General features: G+C 44.1%; 1 protein-coding gene across 1 annotated transcript in view; it reads left to right on the top strand.

Annotated features, from left to right (window-relative positions):
* The first annotated feature begins 10,682 nt into the window (after positions 1-10,682).
* CCDC3 (coiled-coil domain containing 3) overlaps positions 10,683-23,143 on the top strand; it is a 117,948-nt gene continuing 105,487 nt past the window's right edge. Inside the window, exons 1-2 of the mRNA XM_040413205.1 lie at positions 10,683-11,227; positions 16,876-17,041. Of these exons, the coding sequence (XP_040269139.1) occupies positions 10,851-11,227; positions 16,876-17,041 (543 nt within the window). The 5' untranslated portion in view covers positions 10,683-10,850. The remainder of the gene's footprint in view (positions 11,228-16,875; positions 17,042-23,143) is intronic.

A 23,143-nucleotide genomic window follows, 5' to 3' on the forward strand; every position in this document is an offset into this window, starting at 1 on the left:
GGGGTCGGCAACCCGGCGTTGTGACAGGATGCCCGCTGAATGATTTCAGCGGGCATCCTGTCACAATTAACCCCCGCTGCGCCGCAATCTACTTTTAAACTTAGGACGTACAGGTACGTCCTGAGTCCTTAAGGACTCGGGAAATAGGGCGTACCGGTACATCCTAAGTCCTTAAGGGGTTAAGATAGGTCATCAATATCCGATCGGCGGCGTCCGACACCCATCAACCCTGCCGATCAGCTGTTTGAAGAGTGGTGAGCAGATGTAATTACAAGTATGGTATCCCCATTCACTTCTATGGAATAGCTCGGTCTGTTGAAGTGCATAGGACAGAGTTGTCATATAGAAGTGAATGGGGACGCCATACTGTTTGCCTCTGCAATTTTTACGACAAGTAGGTTAACAGAGCAGAGAAGGTAGCACTTGTACGACCGCGGCTTTCTCTTCAAACTGCTGATCGACGGGGGTGCCGGGAGTCGGACCCCTGCCGATCTGATATTGATGACCTATCCTGAGGATAGTCATCAATAGTCAAAAATGGACAACCCCTTTAAGTATGTTGCACTGTTAAAGACTGGAGTAAAGGCAGAAGCTAATGATGATGATGATTGTCAGAAGCTGAAGTGTGGTCAGAGACAAGCCAGAGGTCATAAGCCGGTATCAGATAGTAGCGTGGTACAGAGGATCAGACAGGCTCAGGGTCAGACAGGCTAAGTAGTCGATGCAGGCGGCAGGCAAACAGAATGGTCAAACAGGCTGGGTCAAACACAGACGATCAGAACACCTTTGCTATTACTGTTAGTAACTAAATACTCAGGCAACTTCCTAGGGGAGGAAGCTGTTATTTAACCTTGTAACCCCGCCCTGGGGCCGTGCTGGGAAGCAGGAAGCATGCACCCTTGGAAGCTTGAATCACAGGAAGCATCGGGCATTTGCCCCTGTGGGTCGCCAACATGGGATGGAGCACGGAGGCAGCAAGGCCAGAGCACATGTCTGGCAGACACGTGCCTGCCCCATCTGGCAGATGCTGGGGATATGACAGGTGAGACAGCGGGAGTCATGGCAGAAGGCCCAGGCCTAACAATAACTCTATGGAAAAGCAGTAATTGGTTCCAAAGCCCCTAAAAATGACACCCCCAAATAAGAAAGATGAAGTATAATGAAAAATATGCTGATAACCGAGACAGATAAAGCAAGACCTTATTTATAACAGTCAGAAATAGATGCTGGAAGCTGTAAATCACTTTCTATGATGAGGACATGAACTTCTTCGGGTTCTTGTGTAATACTGACATATACCCGAAAAATTAAATGGAGTCGTTGCTGAAATGGTGTCCAAAAGAGCAACTCATCCTGGCATAGACTGGGGACAGTACAGAGCATGTAGTACTGCAGAGCTACTAGACAACCATAAAGGTGTTTTACCAGAGAAATGGCAATGTGTATTGGTTGGATCTGAGTCTGAGGAATTGTATACTGAGTTTAGTTTCAACATACAATGGCAAAGGAACGACCATTGTATGTTGAAAATATCACTGGTGCTATACAGAATAAGCAGATGTTGACACAGATAAACAAACACTTACGGTATACACTAACACACACATACACACGGACACCTCTTTACTTACAGGCTTTAAGTTCTCCGTTCTCCTCTGGTGTCTTTTGAAGGCTAAAGGACCTGCAATAATGTGACATGATGACGTCATCAAAGGTCCTTTAGCCTACCATCACTATTTCTCAAAGGTCCTTAATACTCTGAAATGTACACCTATGAAAGGCACGGGCTTTGTGACTGTATCTGGAGGAGCCCAGCCTGGCCTCTAGAAAATACACTACTCCTGGGCCCTATCTCAACTAAGGGGCCCTGAAGCAGCCGCTTCCCCTGTAGTCACACCACTGCTATGGAAAGATAATCATCTCCAACAAACAAATTCTGTCTGCTGTCGTGGCAGTTTTACACCAGTATCTGGCTTTCAATTGCAGCATTCTGAGAAATCTGCCCTTTTTTTGAAGAAACAGGCCCAGGTATTTAAAACTAGATCCTGATTTGATTATACAGACCTTGGGTTGAACCTACTAGAAGAACAGAAGGTTGGGGCGAGTTTGTGGAGAGTCTGGAACATAAACCAAAACTCTCAACCAGCTGAAGTACCAACGTGTCAGAGAGATAAAGTTGCACATTGTGTATATACAGAGAGATTCTTGCCCCCCCCCCTTAATTTTTTTTTTTTTTAAAACTCTAGAACTCAAGGTCCAATTTAAATCAGAATAGCCAAAGGCTTAATAACTTTAACTACAAACTTCAACACAAATATGACTTTGGGATCCTTAGGTATCTTAACCCAGCTAATAAAATTTTTACGAGAAACAAATTTATTGAATATTACCTTAAAGAAGGGCCCCTCCACACTGTCAAGTGCTTTAACAGCATCTAGAGACAGGATGGTACCCTGAACACATCTGTAAATGCTAAAAATGCTGCCTAATGTAGATGTTAACAGGCTAAGGCTTCATGCACATGAATGTGTCCATATTTTAGCCCACAAACAACGGATCTGCAAGATAGGAATACCTTCCATGTGCATGCTTTATTTTCCTCACTCCCATCAATAGAAAAGGGCTATTCTTGTCCACCATACAGACAAGAATAGGACATGTCATATAATCTACAGAATGGCCAAGCGCATCCGCAAAAATATAGACGTGTGCATGACCCTGTAAGATGAATGGTTCAGTGTGCTATCTGCAAAGAAATGTGTATAGCTCACAGATGAAAAATACAGTTGTGTGTTTGAAGCCATAGAGGGAATAAAACTGGCCTGGTCCTGATGAATAAAACCAGAAATAACTGAACCAATTACAATGCAGTTCAGTAAATGAAAACTGATGCAAAGAAACTGATGCAAAGGTGTCCATAGTCTGTAAGGTAAGAAGACACGTACATTTTCACACGATTTATGTAGGGGTTGGATAAGAAATTAACTTATAACCCAAATAATGTGGTATGTGCTTACCATAGTTCCCATTTATCTAATATTACAGAGTCATTATTAGGGGACATCTGCAATTCTCCTAGAATTCTTATTGCTTCTATATTTGTTTTTTTTCCCACAGAGAAGATTATATTTGCTGGGATTTGTTTATCCAGATGCAGATAGACTGTGATTAGGAAGCAATATTTGCAGAATAACGAGCATTTAGTGGGCTGGAATCCAGTCGAGGGCAATATATCTGTGCTCTGTGGGAAATTGTATCTAGGACAAAAGAAGTGTATTTGGCATCAACTGAAAACTAAACAGAGTTTACCCAAATTCCTTGAGTTTAATGTATAAACTCCTGATTTGCACTGTAATTTAGTTAGGTCATTAATGGAATACACAATGTATATATAAGTACATAAAATAAATAAAATAAATACATCAGTAGATTTCTAAATGCACAATTTAAACTTTCACATCTAACACTCACATGCTTACTTTAATATTCTCTCCTTTTGCTAAATTTTACAAAAATCTTTTAGAATTTTAACTTTTGTTGTTTCCACCACGTGTTTTTAGAATATATAACTCATAATTAACGAATTACAAATGAATCCGTTAATTAGGAGACAATTAAAAGATTTTATAAATGGTAATCACTCTGGTTTGTGTGCATCCTGTATGTAGCACTTCCTGTTGTATCCAACCAAACCCATGATGCTCTTCTCCTTTCTCAGCCACACCTCCAGCACCGCCCCTAACAACACCCAGTTAGTTTATGGCTCCTCCTACCCAGCTAGTTACATAGACATGGGCCTATCACTGCCCCTAACAGCGCCCAGCTAGTTTATGGCTCCTCCCATCCAGCTTGTAACATAGACACTGTCCCTGTATGGACATACCATTACAGGGAATAAGAAAGAGCTGCTTGGACAAGGTCATGTGACCATAGCCCAAAACTGCACATAGAAGCAAAAAAAGGGAAAAGAAATACAATACAAAATAATAGCTACCTTCACAAATGATTAAAGGATGTTAATGCAAAACAGAAACCCCCTTTAAACTCCTCAGGATAGGTAGGTTAGGTCATCGATATTTTATTCCCAAAAAACCCAAGCAAGCCAGTCATTGTGAAAATATTGTCCAGTCTATAGACATCATGTTATGGAGCTGAGAAGATTGATGTCCTGTTAGAAAATTTTTAGTTGTTCAACAGATAATTTTATTCACAAGCTTGTATGTATGAGCATGCATAGAGAGATGGTTGTCAATCACTGATTAGGACCACCAACTGGATTCCTAGGGTCAATGATTTAAATAATAAAAAATACAAGCAATACTGAAACTATACACTGATGAGCAAAAGGGTAACGATGTTTTGAACTTTTGACTTTCAGGCTCCATATCTCACCATCCACTACAACTTAGAACGTGAGACTACCATCATTTCATAGACAATCATCTTTGCCATCTCATACATAAACTGGACTTGCAACAATTTAGCATATGATTAGCTATGCAGATTATTGTCATGTGACCGCATTGTTACTGTTTTGCTCCTGGTGGTGGAACAATCATTTTCTTCTTGTATACTACAAATTACAACCTGTTCTCACAGTCCCTAAAAGCTCAGTGTGTTATTAGGCTGATTCCCAAGTGAAAGGTCACTGGTTTGAATCTAGGCGCAGCCATGAAGATTTCCAAAGAATAAAGAAACACCATCATCCAGCTCATCGATAGTGGTATCTCTGCCAAGAGAATTGCCAAGCTGCATTATGTGAGTAGCATTACAGCTGGAAGAATATGAAATGATGTCCATCCATCCATTCCAAAGCCAAGAGGTGGACATCCAGGCAAAATATCAGAGTCAACAATTCGGCTCATCACAAGGTCTATCAGTTCTGGTGCAACAAACACTGCAGTGGAGGTGGCTGGTATGTTTCATAATAGTGAGATCACTGTGTGTCGTGCATTACACAAGTCTGGAATGGTGGCCCAAAAAAAGGTGAAGAAGCCTCTACTTCACTATCGTCATAAGAAGCGTCAGCTTGAATTTGCAAAAAAGTACGATCAGTCGACAGTAGAAAATTGGAAATGGCTGATTTGGAGAGATGAGACGAAAGTCAATTGACTGGGTCTGGAAGAAACAATGGAAAAGGAGGCTAACGGATCAAGAAATTGAAGGAACTGTCAAGTTTGTTGGAGGAAGCCTGCTAATATGGGGTTGTTTCACAGCCAAAGGTGTTGAATATTTGACCAGGTTCAATGGTGGTCTCATTGCTGAGCTATATGTGAGTATCCTACAAGAGGAGTTACTTCGTACACTCGAGTAGTGTTGATCGCAAATATTCTAATCGCAAATTTTTAACCCGAATATCAGCACTTAGAGAATTCGCGAAGATGTAGAATATAGTGCTATATATTCGTAATCGCGAATATTCTAGATTTTTTTTTCATCAGTAACCCCATTCTTGCTTGTCGGCCAATGAGAAGGCTGCAATATCTTTGTCTGAGCTTAGCAACATCCCTAGCAACCAATAGGAAAGTTTCCTACCTCTTACTATATAAGAACCTCCCCGGCAGCCATTTTCTACAGTTCTGAGAGAGACAGCAGTGTCATTGCTGTGCTCTGTGCTTTCCTCTGGATCCTATTCCTTATCCAATTACATTAGATAGATAGTTAGTTAGTTAGCTTATATATATACTACAGATAGTTAGTGATAGATAGTCAGTGTAGGTTAGATAGTGATATAGTGTAGCTGATAGGTTCCAGTGCAGGGTGTTAGGTAGTGTGATAGGAATTACTGTTTCTCTGCTGTCCATACATACATGCAACAGACATAGTGCTATGATGTCACACCAATCAGTAATATCTACTCAGACCTGATAAAATGTAAAGTTGCATGTATTGCGCAAAAATATGCGCATCATTAGTGCTGATTTGCACAATCGCGAAAATAATGCCGAGATCACGAATTCTAGAATTCACAAATTTATTGCGAATATTATGCGAAAAATTCTCAAAATATCGCGAAAACGAATATTGCCTATGCCACTCATCCCTACACTCAAGTACAATGGGTATGAAAAGGATGACATAGTGTTCCAGCAGGACATAAACCCGAAGCATACATCAAGATTGGCAAAAAAAATGGTTCAATAACAATGAAGTAGAGGTGCTGGATTGACCTCCACATTCCCTAGACCTTAACCCAATCAAACACTTGTGGGTAGAGTTGAAGAAAAAGCTGTATTCGTACCTATTCTGACTCCGATTGTTGTAATAGCGATTTATCCCTAGTGAGACCTCTATGCCTGGTCTGTATGAGCAGATATAATCACTGCAGACAATCCTTATCAGATAGCTTGAACTCAACAACACCGAGTTTATCCGTGTAAGTTGCTTTATTCTGTAAGTCAGATAACAGAGTACAGCAGAACAGATGGATTCCGGTATTGTGCGGTCAAAAGATGATGCTTTCGTAAGCGTACATGAGAATACATGTGTATCTGTACATATGCTGGAGCAGTATGAAGATATAGGAAGTGAAGTACACAGAAGAAGGGGTGAAGCAATGAAAGGAAATGAATCACAGATATCACGAACAAGAAAAACAAGTGCAATACCAAAAACGGCCACTAGATTGGAGCATATAACCAAATATAGAATATATGAATGGTTCAATGAATTAAACTATATAGATTTTAACTGCGTAGCAGCACAGTACCCCAGTATGCACCAACATGGGAACGTGTAGAAGAGACCTGGGAACAGATTTCAGTCAAGACATGCTTGAATCTGATTGAGAGATGCCCAGAATTATTCAGGCTGTGTTGAAAGCCAAAGGTGGATTTACAAAATACTACCAAAATAATAAAATTTAGATTTTTAGGAGCAAAACAGTAACAATGCAGTTATATGACAAGAATCTGCATAACTAATTATATGCTAAATAGTTGCAAGTCCAGTTTATGTATGAGATGGCCAAGATGATTGTCTATAAAATGATGGTAGTCTCACGTTCTAAGCTGTAGTGGATGGTGAGATATGGAGCCTGAAAGTCAAATCTTCAAACATTGTTACCCTTTTGCTCGTCAGTGTATACCAATAGGCTCCCACTGCTCTACAACATATTGCCTGCAGATCGGACTTCATGTACAATGTTCTGTTTAATACAAGTCATCACATACTGATGGATCAGAATACATTTATTAATATGACGGTTCAATTGGAGTTAGTGACACTACATACAATGTTATTTCTCTATGCAAAGGAAAAGCAAAGTAAATAGTATTTTTCAGTTACTTTTTCTCTCAGCCAGTGGCGTACCTGCAATGGAGGCAGACCACACGACTGCTATGGAGTCTGGGAAGGGGTGCCCAGCTCTGAACTCCTTCTTCTGTTCTCGACATGAAAACTGCACCACTAGGGGGAGCTCAGTGCAAAGACATTTTTACAGCTTCCATTGCAGTCACTGGCAACTGTGTAAATTCCTATGCACAGAGCTCCACCTAGTGGTTGCTTCAGGCAGACAGTTTTATAGTACACTATATGGGAGAAGCTTCAGACATAGAAATGTATTTAACCGTGTATTTATGCCAGTTGACAAATATGGTGTTCAGAATGAGCCTCATATTCATGAAGCACCTGTTCCACTTTTTCTAACTTAAAAATCACACAAAGTGGGTAAAAGCAAGAGCAATTTTTGCATTACAATTTTTTAAATTAAAGTTTAAATTAATTAGAAATCAGGGATATCATGCTTTGGTTCTACATTGCCTGGGGGTGTTTGACGCATGTGTTCTAGGAAACTGGGTGGAGCAGGGTGCCCATACAAACTTTTACTATAGAGCCCTATGAGATCTGTTTGCATCCCTGCTGTCAGCTATTATGTAAATGAGAAAAGAAATGGCAAACAGGCCCGGTTCCAGACTTTTTCCTGTGTAATATTGATTTGTTTAAAGAAGGCCACCGAGTCTGTGAGAAGTCTCAGGACATTTACACCTATTGTCCTGGAAGCCAAATTGCCATACCAACCTGGCATTCTGTACAGAGGCAGTATCTGTGAATTCATCTGATGTCATGCTGAATAATGGAACTTTGTTAAAGTTTCCAACTCTGTTCTAAGGGAGATTACAAATCAACAGATTGCAATTTTCAGCTTTGTGTCAGTGGGGACAGACGTTGAGTCAGTGGGGACTGACATGAAATCCTTGCACCTAATGCATTTTATATCTGTGCATACGCTGGTATTAGCTGGATGGCTGCCCTTTGCAGCTCTATGCTTTTATCCTGTTTTATGAAAGATGGCTGGACCATTGTACAAAACAGTCACTTCTGGCTTCTGTTAGGCTACTTTCACACTAGCGGCACAGACCTCCGGCAGGCTCTTCCGTCAGGTGAACAGCTTGCCGGATCCGTCCTGCCGCTAGTGACCGTGTGCCCCCGGACTGCCGCTCCATCAATGGGGGCGGATTTCCGACGGAGGCACGGCAGCGCACGGCGAGAGGCTGCTGGGATAAAACTACGACATGTCCGACATTTATTCCGGCAGCCTCTCGCCGTGCGCTGCCGTGCCTCCGTCGGAAATCCGCCCCGCCCCCATTATAGTCAATAGGGACGGAGCGGCAGTCCGGGGGCACACGTTCACTATCGGCAGGATGGATCCGACAGGCTGTTCACCCGACGGAACAGCCTGCCGGAGGTCCGTGCCGATAGTGTGAAAGTAGCCGTAGCCCGGTTTCCTCATAGATTGTAAGCTCCTGTGAGCAGGACTCTCACTCCTATTGTCTGAATTAGTTTGTTACCCTACAGTGCCTGATTGTGTTTGTACAAGTACCCTCTGATTGTAAAGTGCTACTCAATATGTTGGAGCTTTATAAATAAAAAATATTATTATTATTATTATTATTATTATTATTATTATTATTATTATTATATCTTTTACTGTTGGCTATTTGCTATAGGGGATAGTTGGAATATCAGACGCAGTATTGGAAAATATTTAACATAACATTGTATTGTAAACTAATAAATGTTTGTACCCATGTTTTCATCTGTGTCTGTACTTTATAGCTAGGATAGTATAGTGTTTTTTCTGACGCAGCCAGCAATCTCCCTATACATTCCCACAAAGCTTTGAAAGGACATTTTGGTTAGCTTGCTTTATTTCCCTGCCTGTTCTGACTATAGCCTATTGATTTGTATGGGTGGCATGTGACTATTCATTAAGTAGGTTATCCCCTGAAGAATATTATATTTAATACATTAGGATCCAAAGTATGGCATTTACTTAGTATGGCGCCACCTGCTGTTCAAAGTGTATAGCAATATGCTGGTGGACAGGCACTCAGACACTCTTCCTAAATCTATTTCTCTGGGTGATGATTCTCTGTTCACCTCAAAGCAGCCAAAAGAGGTGGCTCTCAGTCTCAGCATGTTTGGGAAGGATCAAAACCTCTTCATTCACATGGCAGGATAGCCAAGAAGACTCCTTATTATCTGCTTGTAGATAATTGTAGATCTGGACTGGAAGAGAAGGGGTTATATTGTCAGCTGCCAGAGGTGGGAGCAGACTGTGTCCTGAACCTACAAAGAGTAGTTGGGTTCTTTCTCTGGCAGCATACTGATGGCATGGGTATCCTGGCAGACCACCACAATCAGCTTATCATTTGGAGACACAACCCCTTTAACCTATATCACCCCTTATAGGACCCCCTCTTGTATGGAGACCAGAAGCTTGAGAGGGGCTTAAGGGGTGTGTTAAAGGATGTTCCTGGGCTACAGATCCTGATGACCTGTCCTTCAGATAGATCAGTGTCCCATCAGTGTGGGCTCTAACACCCAGCACCCCACCAATCAACTGTTTCCAGCCCCCGTAGAGCTGGAAATTACACAGTGCACGGAGCCTTTTAGGTTCTCAATATCTGTAGCCTTGGGGAACCCTTTGAATGCATACTAGATAACTGGTGACAGGTATTAAAGGGCATCAGTCAACAGATTTGTACCTATGAAACCGGCTGACCTGTTGCATGTGCACTTGGCAGCTGAAGACATCTGTGTTGGTCCCATGTCCATATGTTGTCCGCATTGCTGAGAAAAATGTTTTAATATATGCAAATGAGCCTCTAGGAGCAACAGGGGCGTTACCATTACACCTATAGGCTCTGCTCTCTCTGCAATTGCTGTGCCCTCTTTATTTTGATTGACAGGGCGAGGAGTGATAATTATTTCCCTGTCAATCAAAGTGCAGAGGGCACGTCAGTTGGAGAGAGATCTGAGTCTCTAAGAGTAATGGTAACGCCCCCATTGCTCCTAGGGGCTAATTTGCATATATTAAAAATCAATTTTTCTCAGCAATGCGGACACATATGAACACGGGACCGACACAGATGCCTTCAGCTGCCAAGCGCACATACAACAGGTAGGCTAGTTTCATAGCGACAAATCTGCGGACTGATGCTGTGTAATAAATATGTAGGAATTAATTTGCCAATGCAGATGTATGGCCAGTAAATCAAATTGATGTAATGTGAACTAGAAGAAACACTATAAAACTACAGTGTTAACATATCATCAACTAGAAAAAGAAAAAAACCATGAGCCTGTTTTGGGAAGAAGTGAGGCTTCAGGACTAGTGATGTCAGTCCCTCCTCCTGGAGAGTGTGGTGCCTGCAGTCACAGACAGGGGGCGTGGTGAGCCGCTCTCCAGTGCTTTTAAACCGGGAGCTCTGCGTCTCTTAACCAGTGCTGAGCCGGGAGGCTGGCACCGCTGGAGGGGCTAGTAGGTGCCCACAGGCAGTGCCCATGGAGTATGACAGCTGAAGTCCGTATTTCTCCAGCTCTGCAGTCTGCTTGGATCCGTCACCATGCTGCACTTCGTGGTCAGTGCCCTGGCTGTGTGGAGCGCTGCTCTGGGCTGTCAGCTGTCCTCTGAATGGCGACACCTGAGTGAGGGCTGCAGGGCAGAGCTGGCCCAGATCATCGTCTATGCCAAGGTGCTGGCAGTGCACGAGGAGACCCACAGCAGCATATTCAGCACCATGTACAACTACCTGCCCTGGCAGTATGAGGCAGGGGACAGCACCTTCTTCTACTCTGCGGAGATCGAGCTGCTGTGTGACCAGGCATGGGGCAGCATGCTGGAGGTGCCTGCGGGCTCCAGACTCAACATCTCTGGCCTGGGCTACTTTGACTGTCACTCCTATACTGTAGTGGAAGGGCATTCCTACTTCTTCTTTCTCAGGTGAGTGAGGATCAGGTGTTGTGGGTGAAGGCAATGCATCGCATAAGGCTCCTAGTAGCTCATTACTGGGGTGATGTTAGAGATGTCCACTTCTAGCTGAAGTATTTGAATAAGAAAAATGGTTCACATAATATGAAAACTTACTGCACCCAATGAGTAGAGTATATAATGGTTGATGGATTTTAACAATTCAGATAGGCTTCCGTTCAGACACAGATCTCATGGTTTTGCCCTTAGTCACATAACTCTGCTGCATGTCATTCATATGGACTGTAGTAGAAATCCCTCTGTGTAAAACCAACCATAAGGCATTTCCTCAGCAGAAGAACTGGAGGCAAGTAGTTGTTAGTAGCTAGTGTGTGTGTGTAGATATATAGATATATATATATTAGATCAGGCATGGCCAACTTGCGGCTCTCCAGCTGCTGGAAAACTACAACTCCCACCATGCCCTGCTGTAGGCTGATAGCTGTAGGTAGTCTGGGCATGATGGGAGTTGTAGTTTTGCAACATCTGGAGAGCCTCAGTTTGGCCATCCCTGTATTAGATAGATATGACAGATATAGATAGTGTTGGGCGAGCATGCTCGAGTCTCCTCCCCGCACGTTTGTTGCACGTGCGGGTAAGTACTGCCATTCAATTCACCGTAATGCCGTAGCCATGTTGGCTAATGGCATTGCAGTGATTGGCTGGCCGGAACGCGTCATCGGGTACTATATAGCACCCGATGACACGTGTTCGGATCCGTCTTAGTCTGGGAGAACTGTGCTGAAGAAGGGACAGATAGTGTAGGTAGTGAAATAGTAATATTTTTATTGAAAAAACTTGTTAGAGATATAGTTGTATCTGGCAGCAATATATATTTTTAGCGCAACCTGCACTAAATAGCTTGCAATTGTTTGGCCTCTGCAGACAGCGACATTATCTGCCCTACATCTCCTGTATAACGTTTGCGTATGCGAAATATCAGTGACATTCATTCAGTGTAATTTTTTATGAGGCGGTTGTGACAGCGACATTACTTGCGCTATACCTCCTGTATAACGGTTGCACATCCTAAAATTATCTGTGACATTCAGTGTAGTTTTTCCATAGACGCTGCGGACAGCAACATATCTGTGCTACATCTCCTGTTTAGGGTCCATTCACACGTCCGTATGTGTTTTGCAGATCCGCAAATTGCAGACACCGGCAATGTCCGTTCCGCATTTTGCGGACCGCACATCGCCGGCACTCTAATAGAAAATGCCTTTTTTTTGTCCGCAATTGCGGACAAGAATAGGACATGTTCTATTTTTTTTTTTTTTTGCAGATCCGGAAGTGCGGATCCGCAAATGCGGATGCGGACAGCACATTCCTGCCCCATTGAAAATGAATAGGTCCGCACCTGTTCTGCAAAATTGCGGAATGGATGCGGACCCATTTTGCGGATGTGTGAATGGACCCTTAACGTGTGCACATCCTAAAAATATCAGTGACATTCTGTGTACTTTATTTGCACATACACTTACAAAACCTGCGCCACTGTACGTGTTACATACTTGCAAGTATATATACCATTTAATATGCGCAGGGAATGCAGTAAGGGACAGCAAAGTGGCCGTGCTGCTGATGGTGCACGCAGAGGACATGCCAGAGCACAAGAAACACACTCATCCATGATACCTAGCTTCATGTCCCAGTTTGCAGGGCGGCGCAGGACACCACTTCTGAAGTCAGATCAGTGCGACCAGGTGGTCGGTTGGATTGCAGCAGATAATTCAGTCGGTTAAGCACCACCCTGTCTTCCTCAAAGTCCAGTCTCAGTAGCCAAGAGTCTGGTCAACAGAATCCTCACCCTGATCCTCCTTCCTTCCACCATGGAGAGTCTTGGCAAACAATTGATCCCACACTCGGATATTCTGAGGAGCTCTTTTCAGCGCCATTCCTTGATTTGGCCCTCTCGCCAAGGCCGCTTGAAGAGGGACATGAGGAGATCTTGTGCCCTAATTCCCAAACTCTGGAGCATCCACAGTCAGAAGAAGATGATGGTGGGGAACGGCAATTAGTGTTTCACGAGCTGGATGATGATGATGAGACACAGTTGCCAATAAGTCAACCACAATTAGTGTCTCAAGAGGTTGATGATGAGGATGAGACACAGTTGTCAATAACTGAGGTTGTTGTTAGGTCAACAAGTCAGGAGGATAACCAGAGTGAGGAAGTGGAAGAGGAGGTGGTGGACGATGAAGTCACTGACCCAACCTGGGAAGGAGGCAAGCCGAGCGAGGACAGCAGTACAGAGGGGGAGGGATTCACAGCACTGCAACAGGCTGGAAAAGGCAGTGGGGTGGAAAAATGGAAAAGGCGGGCCACACCAAACAGGCTCAGAACTGTTCCCCGAAACACCCCCTTGCGGCAATCTTCCTTGCCAAGGGGTTCCACAGTCTGGCGCTTTTTTGAGTAAAGTGCGGACGATAAAAGAATTGTCATTTACAACCTGTGCTGTGCCAAAATGAGCCGGGGCGTGAACACTAGCAACCTCACCACCAACATGATCTGCCACATGGCATCAAAGCACCCTAATAGGTGGGCCGAACGCCTGGGTCTACAATCAGTTTCTGCGGGTCACACCACTGCCTCCTCTTCCCCTGTGTTACGTGCTGGCCAATCCCCTGTCCAAGACGCAGGCCCGGAAGCCTCCCACCATGCACCTAGACCTTCGCAAGCACCATCAGCTATCACATCCACTTTGTGTCCGAGCGCAGTGTACAGATGTCTATACCCCAGGCCTTTGAACGAAAGTTGTTCACCCTTCTTGACCCCCGCTACAAAGAGAACTTCTCATCTCTCATTCATGTGGTAGAGAGGACGAGCAAAATGGTGCAATACCAGAAAATCCTTGTGGAAAAATTGCTCCAAAAATTTCCAGCTGACAACTCTGGTTGCAGAGTACGTAGTTCCTTGGCCAACCGAGGAGGGCATACGAGGGGCACACACAGCAGTTCCAACAGAGGCAGGGCAACACTCTCCAAGGCCTGGGACAGTTTTATGACACCCCGCCAGCACCCTCAGCCTGATGCGTGGCCTAGTGTCACAAGGAGGGAAAAAGTTTAGGAGGTGGTGAAGGAGTACATAGCAGACCGTGTCAGCACCCTCAGCGATCCCTCTGTGCCTTACAACTATTGGGTGTCCAAGCTGGACACGTGGCACGAACTGGCGCTCTACGCCTTGGAGGTGCTGGCCAACTGATAAATGCATCCGACTGTCAATTGAAAATGCTGACCGGTTGACTCTTATAAAAATGAACAAGGCCTGGATTGCCCCTGACTTCTCTACTCCACCAGAGAAATGCGGCTGAACATAAAGGCACTCTAAATGTGGCTTTTATGGTGTATTGAATACACTGTATTCCTATGCACCCCTTCCACCACTAAAAAGGGTATATGGTTCAATCTCCCTAATCTCCTCCTCCTCCATCATATCAACATGTATATTAGGCTGCCCTCGCTCCTACTGTTTTAGCGGGTCAGCTCAGCAGCAGGCCCTCACTTATAATGTTTTTGAGGGTCACCAGCAGGCCCTCACCCATAATGTTTTTGAGGGTCACCAGCAGGCCCTCACCCATAATGTTTTTGAGGGTCACCAGCAGGTCCTCGCCCATAATATTTTAGATGGTCAGATCAGCAGCAGACCCTCACCCCTAATGTTTTAGATGGTCAGATCAGCAGGCCCTTGCTCCAATAGTTTTTGAGGGTCACCAGCAGGTCATCAATCATAATTTTTCAAGGGTGTGTATGATGCCCTCCTTTATGTGTAATAAAGGGTGTATTGGAGTGCCGATTCCTTGTAATTTTTGGCAACCCTTTCTCTTAGTGCATAGGCTTTATGAGTGTAGGAGTACCACTATCTGAACAATTGTACCAGAATGTAAATTAGGCCCTCCTTTATGTGATATACAGGTTGTATCGGAGTGCCTCTTCCTTGTAATTTTTGGCGGCACTTGCACTTTATATACAAGTAAATATTCAGGAACTAATGTTTCTTAACAATTTTTCCTCTAAAATCGATTTTATCTTCGGTTTTGTGCGTATTATTGTCAGTCTGTAAAAGTGGCGTACTACTAGGACAACATCGTTCCCAGCAGCGACCTGGGAGTCCAAGATGCATCCAGACATCCTGCCCATGCTGTTCCCGAGCCATTTCAGTGGTGTTTCCATCAATTTCTGACCTTTTCATGTGAACCAGACACCCTCCCCTCTTCAGAACAGCGGGTGCCTGGTTTAATGCTCTGGTTCTCCCATTGACTCCCGAGCATCCCGAGGTGTTCTACTCGAGCACCTGAGCACTTTGGTGTCCGACCAGCACTATAGATAGATATGAGATAGATAGAGTAAATAGATACATATGTGATATAAATGAGAGAGAGAGATAGATATATAGATATGTGATCGATAGCTAGATGGGAGATAGATACACTGAACAAAAATATAAACGCAACACTTTCGGTTTTGCTCCCATTTTGTATGAGCTCAACTCAAAGATCTGAAACATTTTCTACATACACAGAAGACCCATTACTCTCAAATATATTGTTCACAAATCTGTCTAAATCTTGTTAGTGAGCACTTCTCCTTTGCCGAGATAATCCACCCCACCTCACAGGTGTGGCATATCAAGGTGCTGATTAGACAGCATGAATATTGCACAGGTGTGCCTTACACAATAAAAGGACACTCTGAAATGTGCACAGTTTTGCCTTGCTGGGGGGGTTCAAAAAACCAGTCAGTATCTGGTGTGGCCACCATTTGCCTCACGCAGTGCAACACATCTCCGTCACATAGAGTTGATCAGGTTGTTGATTGTGTCCTGTAGAATGTTGGTCCATTCCTCTTCAATAGCTGTGTGAAGTTGCAGAATATTGGCAGGAACTGGAACACGCTGTAGTATATGCCGATCCGGAGCATCCCAAACATGCTCAAGGGGTGACATGTCCGGTGAGTATGCTGGCCATGCAAGAACTGGGATGTTTTCAGCTTCCAGAAATTGTGTACAGATCCTTGCAATATGGGGCTGTGCATTATCATGCTGCAACATGAGATGATGGATCAGATTCTGGATCAGTTCTTTTTTTTTTTTTTAGCTCAAAAAATACTTTGTGTAAATATAACCTGAGGTTATGCTACAGGATCTGTGGCAGAAACTCAAGGCTGATCTGCATGGGGCCATAGGTGAGCTAATACCAGTCACTGAGGAATTCTGGACCTACCTTTTTAGTGCCTTTTGGCTCATTTGCCATTGTACACTTGACTAAATATTAGCACTCCATAAGCATTACTTACCCAAGTTTTTACTTATAGTGTGACCTGAAAGCATGAAATGTTCATATCCATGCACAATACTGTAGCTTGATGTAGATATTCCTATTCTCGCAATTAATATATATCAGTCATACACACACTAAAGTATTCAGTTTGTGGGAAGAGTTAGCATTTCTCCAGTCCATGAACTAGAGACTTGACATTTCTTAGACACTAGACAAATTGTCTGTTGGGGTTATGCAAAATCCCCTCGGGTAACTTGTGAGTTTTATGATCATTTTCTAAAGTTTTATTCTATACTAGATCTTGATACAAAGTCATGAATGAATCTATTTTATTGTCTTGTAGAATGGACGAGAATTACAATATGCTCCCACATGGAGTGAATTTCCAGGATGCAATATTTGCAGATACTCAAGACAACTGGAGACTCTTCTCAGGTCTTTTCCAGTACTCCAACTGTTCTCAAGGACAGCAAGTAATATATGAATTGGAAAGCCATGAAGACAGTAGGGTGAGTTTTATTTGGAGTTACCTTGACATCAGTCTTTTGAGATGGTTTCAAGAGTCCAGTATCTTACTAGGGGATTTTGTACCAAATCTTTTCAAATATCCATGTGAGCATACAATCAGTTTTTTTTCTATACTTTTGCTACAACTTGGGGGCATGAGAACTAAAAAAAATAAAAAATGATGCTAATAATAATGATTTAAATAATATTAATGATGCTTTTCTTCATTTCCTGCAAGTATTAGTTTAGTTCAGTGCTTCCAGGATTTTTTCCTTCATTACCCAAAACAAGCAGAGAGATGTAGACACAGAAGCTACATCAGCTATCTCACCTAAAGTGCTTTATTTGCATCACTGCTGCTCTGTACTTCTCTATAATATCCTATATGGTGTTTCTGAGTGGGAGACTTAGGGAACAGAATCAATTTTTTTCCATGTGCAGTCTATGGGAGACATTATAGAAGCTAGGCTCTACCCACAAGCTCAGGGACAACTGAGAAATATAGATGGAGTATGAAGGGAAAACTGCTAAAGTAATATAATGGCCAGAAATCATGCACACACACAGTAACATCTAATTCTTAAATATTGCCTTAAATGACTGCTATGAATTAAAAACTGTATTAACACTTGATCAGTGATCGGTTAATCTTTTGTACTACTGTATACACTGCAATACTTCTGTATTGCAGCTTATGGTGATTTTTATGACATTCTATTACAGGTTGTAATAGGAGAAGAAAGATGGCAGACCTTCGGGTCATCACTATGTCCACACCTGCTATAACAACCTCTTGTCACCCTGCAATTGTGTTGTACAGCAGGGGAAGGTGATCATGATACAAAGGAAAAAGCCTCCCTCTCTTTAACCACTCAAATGCTACAGTTGCTAATGACCAGGGAATGTAAGGGGTTAAATGGTGGGGATCAGTGTTATCGCCTATCCCAGCCACTGAAAGCTGGTGTCCACTGTATTAAACAGCCAGCAATCACTGTGTATGGATTGAACTCAGATGCTGAGCTCACTGTGTACAGCCTTTTTGGCATCACAGGGGAGTTGATAAAAGTATGATCGCTGGGAGCCAGACCAAGCACAAGAACAGGATTTCCCAAGTTCTCTGTTCGAATTAAGTGGTGGTGCGCATGTAACATAGTAACATAGTACATAAGCCCGAAAAAAGACATTTGTCCATCCAGTTCGGCCTGTTATCCTGCAAGTTGATCCAGAGGAAGGCAAAAAAAAACCTGTGAGGTAGAAGCCAATTTTCCTCACTTTAGGGGAATAAAAAATTCCTTCCCGACTCCAATCAGGCAATGAGAATAACTCCCTGGATTAACGACCCCTCTCTAGTAGCTATAGCCTGTAATATTATTACACTCCAGAAATACATCCAGGCCCCTCTTGAATTCCTTTATTGTACTCACCATCACCACCTCCTCAGGCAGAGAGTTCCATAGTCTCACTGCTCTTACCGTAAAGAATCCTTTTCTATGTTTGTGTACAAACCTTCTTTCCTCCAGACGCAGAGGATGTCCCCTCGTCACAGTTACAGTCCTGGGGATAAATAGATGATGGGATAGATCTCTGTACTGACCCCTGATATATTTATACATAGTAATTAGATCTCCCCTCAGTCGTCTTTTTTCTAAAGTGAATAACCCTAATTTTGATAATCTTTCAGGGTACTGTAGTTGCCCCATTCCAGTTATTACTTTAGTTGCCCTCCTCTGGACCCTCTCCTGCTCTGCTATGTCTGCCTTGTTCACAGGAGCCCAGTACTGTACACAGTACTCCATGTGTGGTCTGACTAGTGATTTGTAAAGTAGTAGGAATATGTTCTCATCACGGGCATCTATGCCCCTTTTGATGCAACCCATTATCTTATTGGCCTTGGCAGCAGCTGCCTGGCACTGTTTTTTGCAGCTTAGTTGCAGTGTGACCACTTCTCCATTAACTTCTATCGGACTGATGGAGATCGCTATGATTCTCTGTAGTCCCAAAGAGTTGAATGGAACAGTAGTCAGGCATGTGTACCACTGCTCCTTCCACATAGGGAACTCTGGGATTCCTGTTCTCAGGATTGGGGATCCCAGTGATAAGCCCCATGGTGACAATACATTTATCATCTATCTTATGGATAGGTGATAAATGATTCTTGTGGGACAACCCCCTTAAGTATCATGAAAATAAAATTTACTTCACTGTTGTGTGGGGGGAAAGCAAAATGCTGATTTTTATGGGCAGAACATTCTTTGTGATAATTGCACACCAGTAGTCATTACTGGGTTTATGTACTATGTACAAAGGAATGTAACTAGTTTCCCTGAAGAGCATGTTCATGAACAAAGCATGAATAGACTTCCTGAGGTATAAGCAAGCCAAGCAAGCAGTATGACTTAATATGATATTGAACTAGAACTCTGAGCAAACCTCCATGTCACCAGTATGTGTCCCACATGTTTGGAGCATGATACCTATCTCCAGGTACTGTATATTCTCGTTATTTCAGTTTAGAGGGACAGTACATGTGGTATGGGAAGCAAAAATAAATTCTATGGGTATTAACTAAAGGAGTGCACAGCCCCTTCAGTCTTAGTGATTTTTTTTTTTGCCTAAGGAATTCTATCAGATAAAGCCACGTCCTGAACCGTGCTAACCCCTGATTGTCAGGCAACTTCCTAGACCATCTGTTAAACTATTTTTTTTCTTTGCCCTCTAGTCCAATCTGTCATTGACCTTGATATATTACACAGTAAAAATGTCTTTTGTAGGGGTTGGCTGGTGGGAGTGCTGGCTACTGTCTGTTTATATTAATTATTTAGCTTATTTGTCACTTTCCTGTCTCCTTCCTGGTGCCCCGTCATCGTTCCTTCTGTCTCTTCCTATATAATTATCATATATTCTGTATTCATGTACATAAACAGTTCAATCATGGAAAGCTCATGGGCCATTTACAGACTTGGAATAATATTTCATTGGACAGTCAAGAACATAATACACACAAATAATAGCAGAAGAAAACATTTTAAACCATGTTCATTGAAGAGTCCTGAGGATAGGTCAACACTAACTGAACTGACTCCTTCACCATCTTCCAAAATGTTTCCCTCCTTGGGACACTAGGCCACGCATCAGGGTGAGGGTGCTGGTGGTGTGTCATGAAACTGTCCCAGGCTTTGGAGAGTTGCCCTACCTCTGTTGGAACTGCTGTGTGTTCCCCTTGTCTCCCCTCGGTTGGCCAAGGAACTACGGACTCTGCCGTCAGCGTTGTCAAATGGAAATTTTTGGAGCAATTTTTCAACAAGGATCTTTTGGTATTGCACCGTTTTGCTCGTCCTCTCCACCAGAGGAATGAGAGATGAGAAGTTCTCTTTGTAGCGTGGGTCGAGAAGGGTGAACAACCAGTAATCCGTGTTGTCTAAAATGCGCATAACGCGCAGGTTGCAGGAAAAGCAGCCTAACATGAAGTCAGCCATATGTGCCAACAGGCAAGACTTCGCTGTCATCATCAGCAGGATGACTCTCAATCTCCTCATCCTCTTCCTCCTCTTCTGCTCAACCACGCAGAACAGGTGGAATTAAACTTCCACGGGTACTACCCTCAGTAGCGGAGGCAACCGTCTCCTGCTCCTCCTCCTCTTCATCGTCCAATTTGCGCTGAGAAGACAAACCGAGGGTGGTCTGGCTATCACCCTGTGTAATGTCTTCCTCCATTTCCACCTCTTCCACATGCAAAGCGCCATCCTTAATTGTGAGCAGCAAGCGTTTGAGTAGACACAGAAGTGGGATGGTTACGCTGATAATAGCGTTATCGCCGCTCACCATCTGTGTTGATTCCTCAAAGTTTCTTAAAACCTCACAGAGGTCAGACATCCATGCCCACTCCTTGCTTGTGAATAGCGGAAGCTGACTGGAAAGGTGATGACCATGTTGCAGCTGGTATTCCACAACTGCCCTCTGCTGCTCACAAAGCCTGGACAACATGTGGAACGTAGAGCACGTGCTCACGTTGCACAACAGCCAGTGAGATGGCAATTTCAAGTGCTGCTGCAGCGTTGACAGACCGGCTGAAGCTGTCGATGACTTTCGGAAATGTGCACACACGCGGTGCACCTTCACCAGTAGCTCAGGCAAATTGGGGTAGGTTTTGAGAAGCCTCTGAACCACTAAGTTGAAGACATGGGCTAGGCATGGTATGTGTGTGAACCTGCCGAGCTCCAAAGCCGCCACAAAGTTATGGACATTATCAGACACAACCATACCTGGTTCTAAGTTGAGTGGCGAGAGCCACAGCTCAGTCTGGTCTCTTATTCCCTGCCACAGCTCTGCGGCGGTTTGCTGTTTGTCCCCTAAGCATAATAGCTTCAGCATGGCCTGTTGCTGCTTCCCCACTGCAGTGCTACACTGCTTCCGCTACTTACTGGTGCTGCACGTGGATAATTCAGAGGTGGAAGTGGAGGAGAAGGCGGAGGAGGAGAAGTGGGGGGTTGGAGCCACTAACGTAGGTGGTGGCGGAAACCCTGATGGAATTAGGGCCTGCAATTCTTGGCGTCGTCGGTAGCAGCTGTGCCATTCCACTCACTCCCTGCCTCCACAACATTCACCCAGTGTGCCGTCAGGGAAATGTAGCGTCCCTGGCTGAATGCACTTGTCCATGTGTCCGTGGTTAAGTGGACCCTCCCAGTAACTGCGTTGGTAGGGCACGTGTGATGTTACGGGACACATGTTGGTGTAAGGCGGGCATGGCACAACTTGAAAAATAGTGGCGACTGGGACTGCATAGCGTGGGACAGCCGCCGACATCAGGCTGCGGAAGGCCTCAGTGTCCACAAGCCTAAATGGCAATATTTCCAGGGCCAGTAATTTGAAAAGCTGCGCATTTAATGCTATGGCCTGTGGGTGGGTGGCTACGTATTTGCTCTTGGGTTCAAATGCCTGGGGTAAGGACATTTGGACGCTGCGCTGGGACACGGAAGTGGATGTGGTCGCTGATGGTGCTTGCGAAGGTCCAGGTGCAGTGCAGGAGGCATCTGGGCCTGCCCCTTCGACAGGGGATTGGCCAGCACATAACACAGGGGAAGAGGAGGCAGTGGTGTGACCCGCAGACAGATTGTGGACCCAGGCTTTCGTCCCACTTATTACGGTGCTTGGATGCCATGTGGCGTATCATGCTGGTGGTGGTGCGGTTGCTAGTGTTCACGCCCTGGCTCTTTTTGGTATAGCACAGGTTGCAAACTACTATTCTTTTGTCGTCCGCACTTTCCTCAAAAAAGCGCCATACTGTGGAACACCTACCCCTTGGCAAGAGAGATTTACGCAAGGGGGTGCTCCGGGGAACAGTTGCGGGCCTGTTTGGTGTGGCCCGCATTCTCCCTTTTGCCACCCCACTGCCTCTTACAGCCTGTTGCGGTGCAGCAGATCCCTCCCCCTCTGTACTGCTGTCCTCACTCGGCTTGCCACCTTCCCAGGCTGGGTCAGTGACTTCATCATCCACCACCTCCTCTTCCACTTCCTCACTCTGCTCATCCTCTTGACTTGTTGACCTAACCACTACCTCAGTGATTGTCAACTGTGTCCCATCCTCTTCATCAACCTGCTTGAGACACTAATTGCCGTTGAGTTTATTGGCAACTGTGTCTCATCATCATCCACCTCATTAAACACTAATTGACGTTCCCCACCATCATCTTCTTGTGATTGTGGATGCTCAAGAGTTTTGGGAATCAGGGCACAAGATCTGTCCCTCTTCAAGCATGCTTGGCGAGAGGGCCAAATCAAGGAATGGTGCTGAAAAGAGCTCCTCGGAATATCCGAGTGTGGGATCAATTGTTTGCCCACAATAGTCCTTATGGTACTTTCACACTAGCGTTTTTGTTTTCTGGTATTGAGTTCCGTCCTAGGAGCTCAATACCGGAAAAAAACTGATCAGTTTTATCCTAATGCATTCTGAATGGAGAGCATTCCGTTCAGGATGCATCAGTTCAGTCCCTTTAAGTTTTTTGGATGGAGGAAATACCGCAGCATGCTGCACTTTTATCTCTGGCCGAAAATACTAAACACTTGCCGGAATGCGGGATCCAGGCATTAATTTACATTTAAGTGTA

The sequence above is a fragment of the Bufo bufo genome, chromosome 1, assembly GCF_905171765.1.
Source record: "Bufo bufo chromosome 1, aBufBuf1.1, whole genome shotgun sequence".
NCBI classification, from domain to species: domain Eukaryota; kingdom Metazoa; phylum Chordata; class Amphibia; order Anura; family Bufonidae; genus Bufo; species Bufo bufo.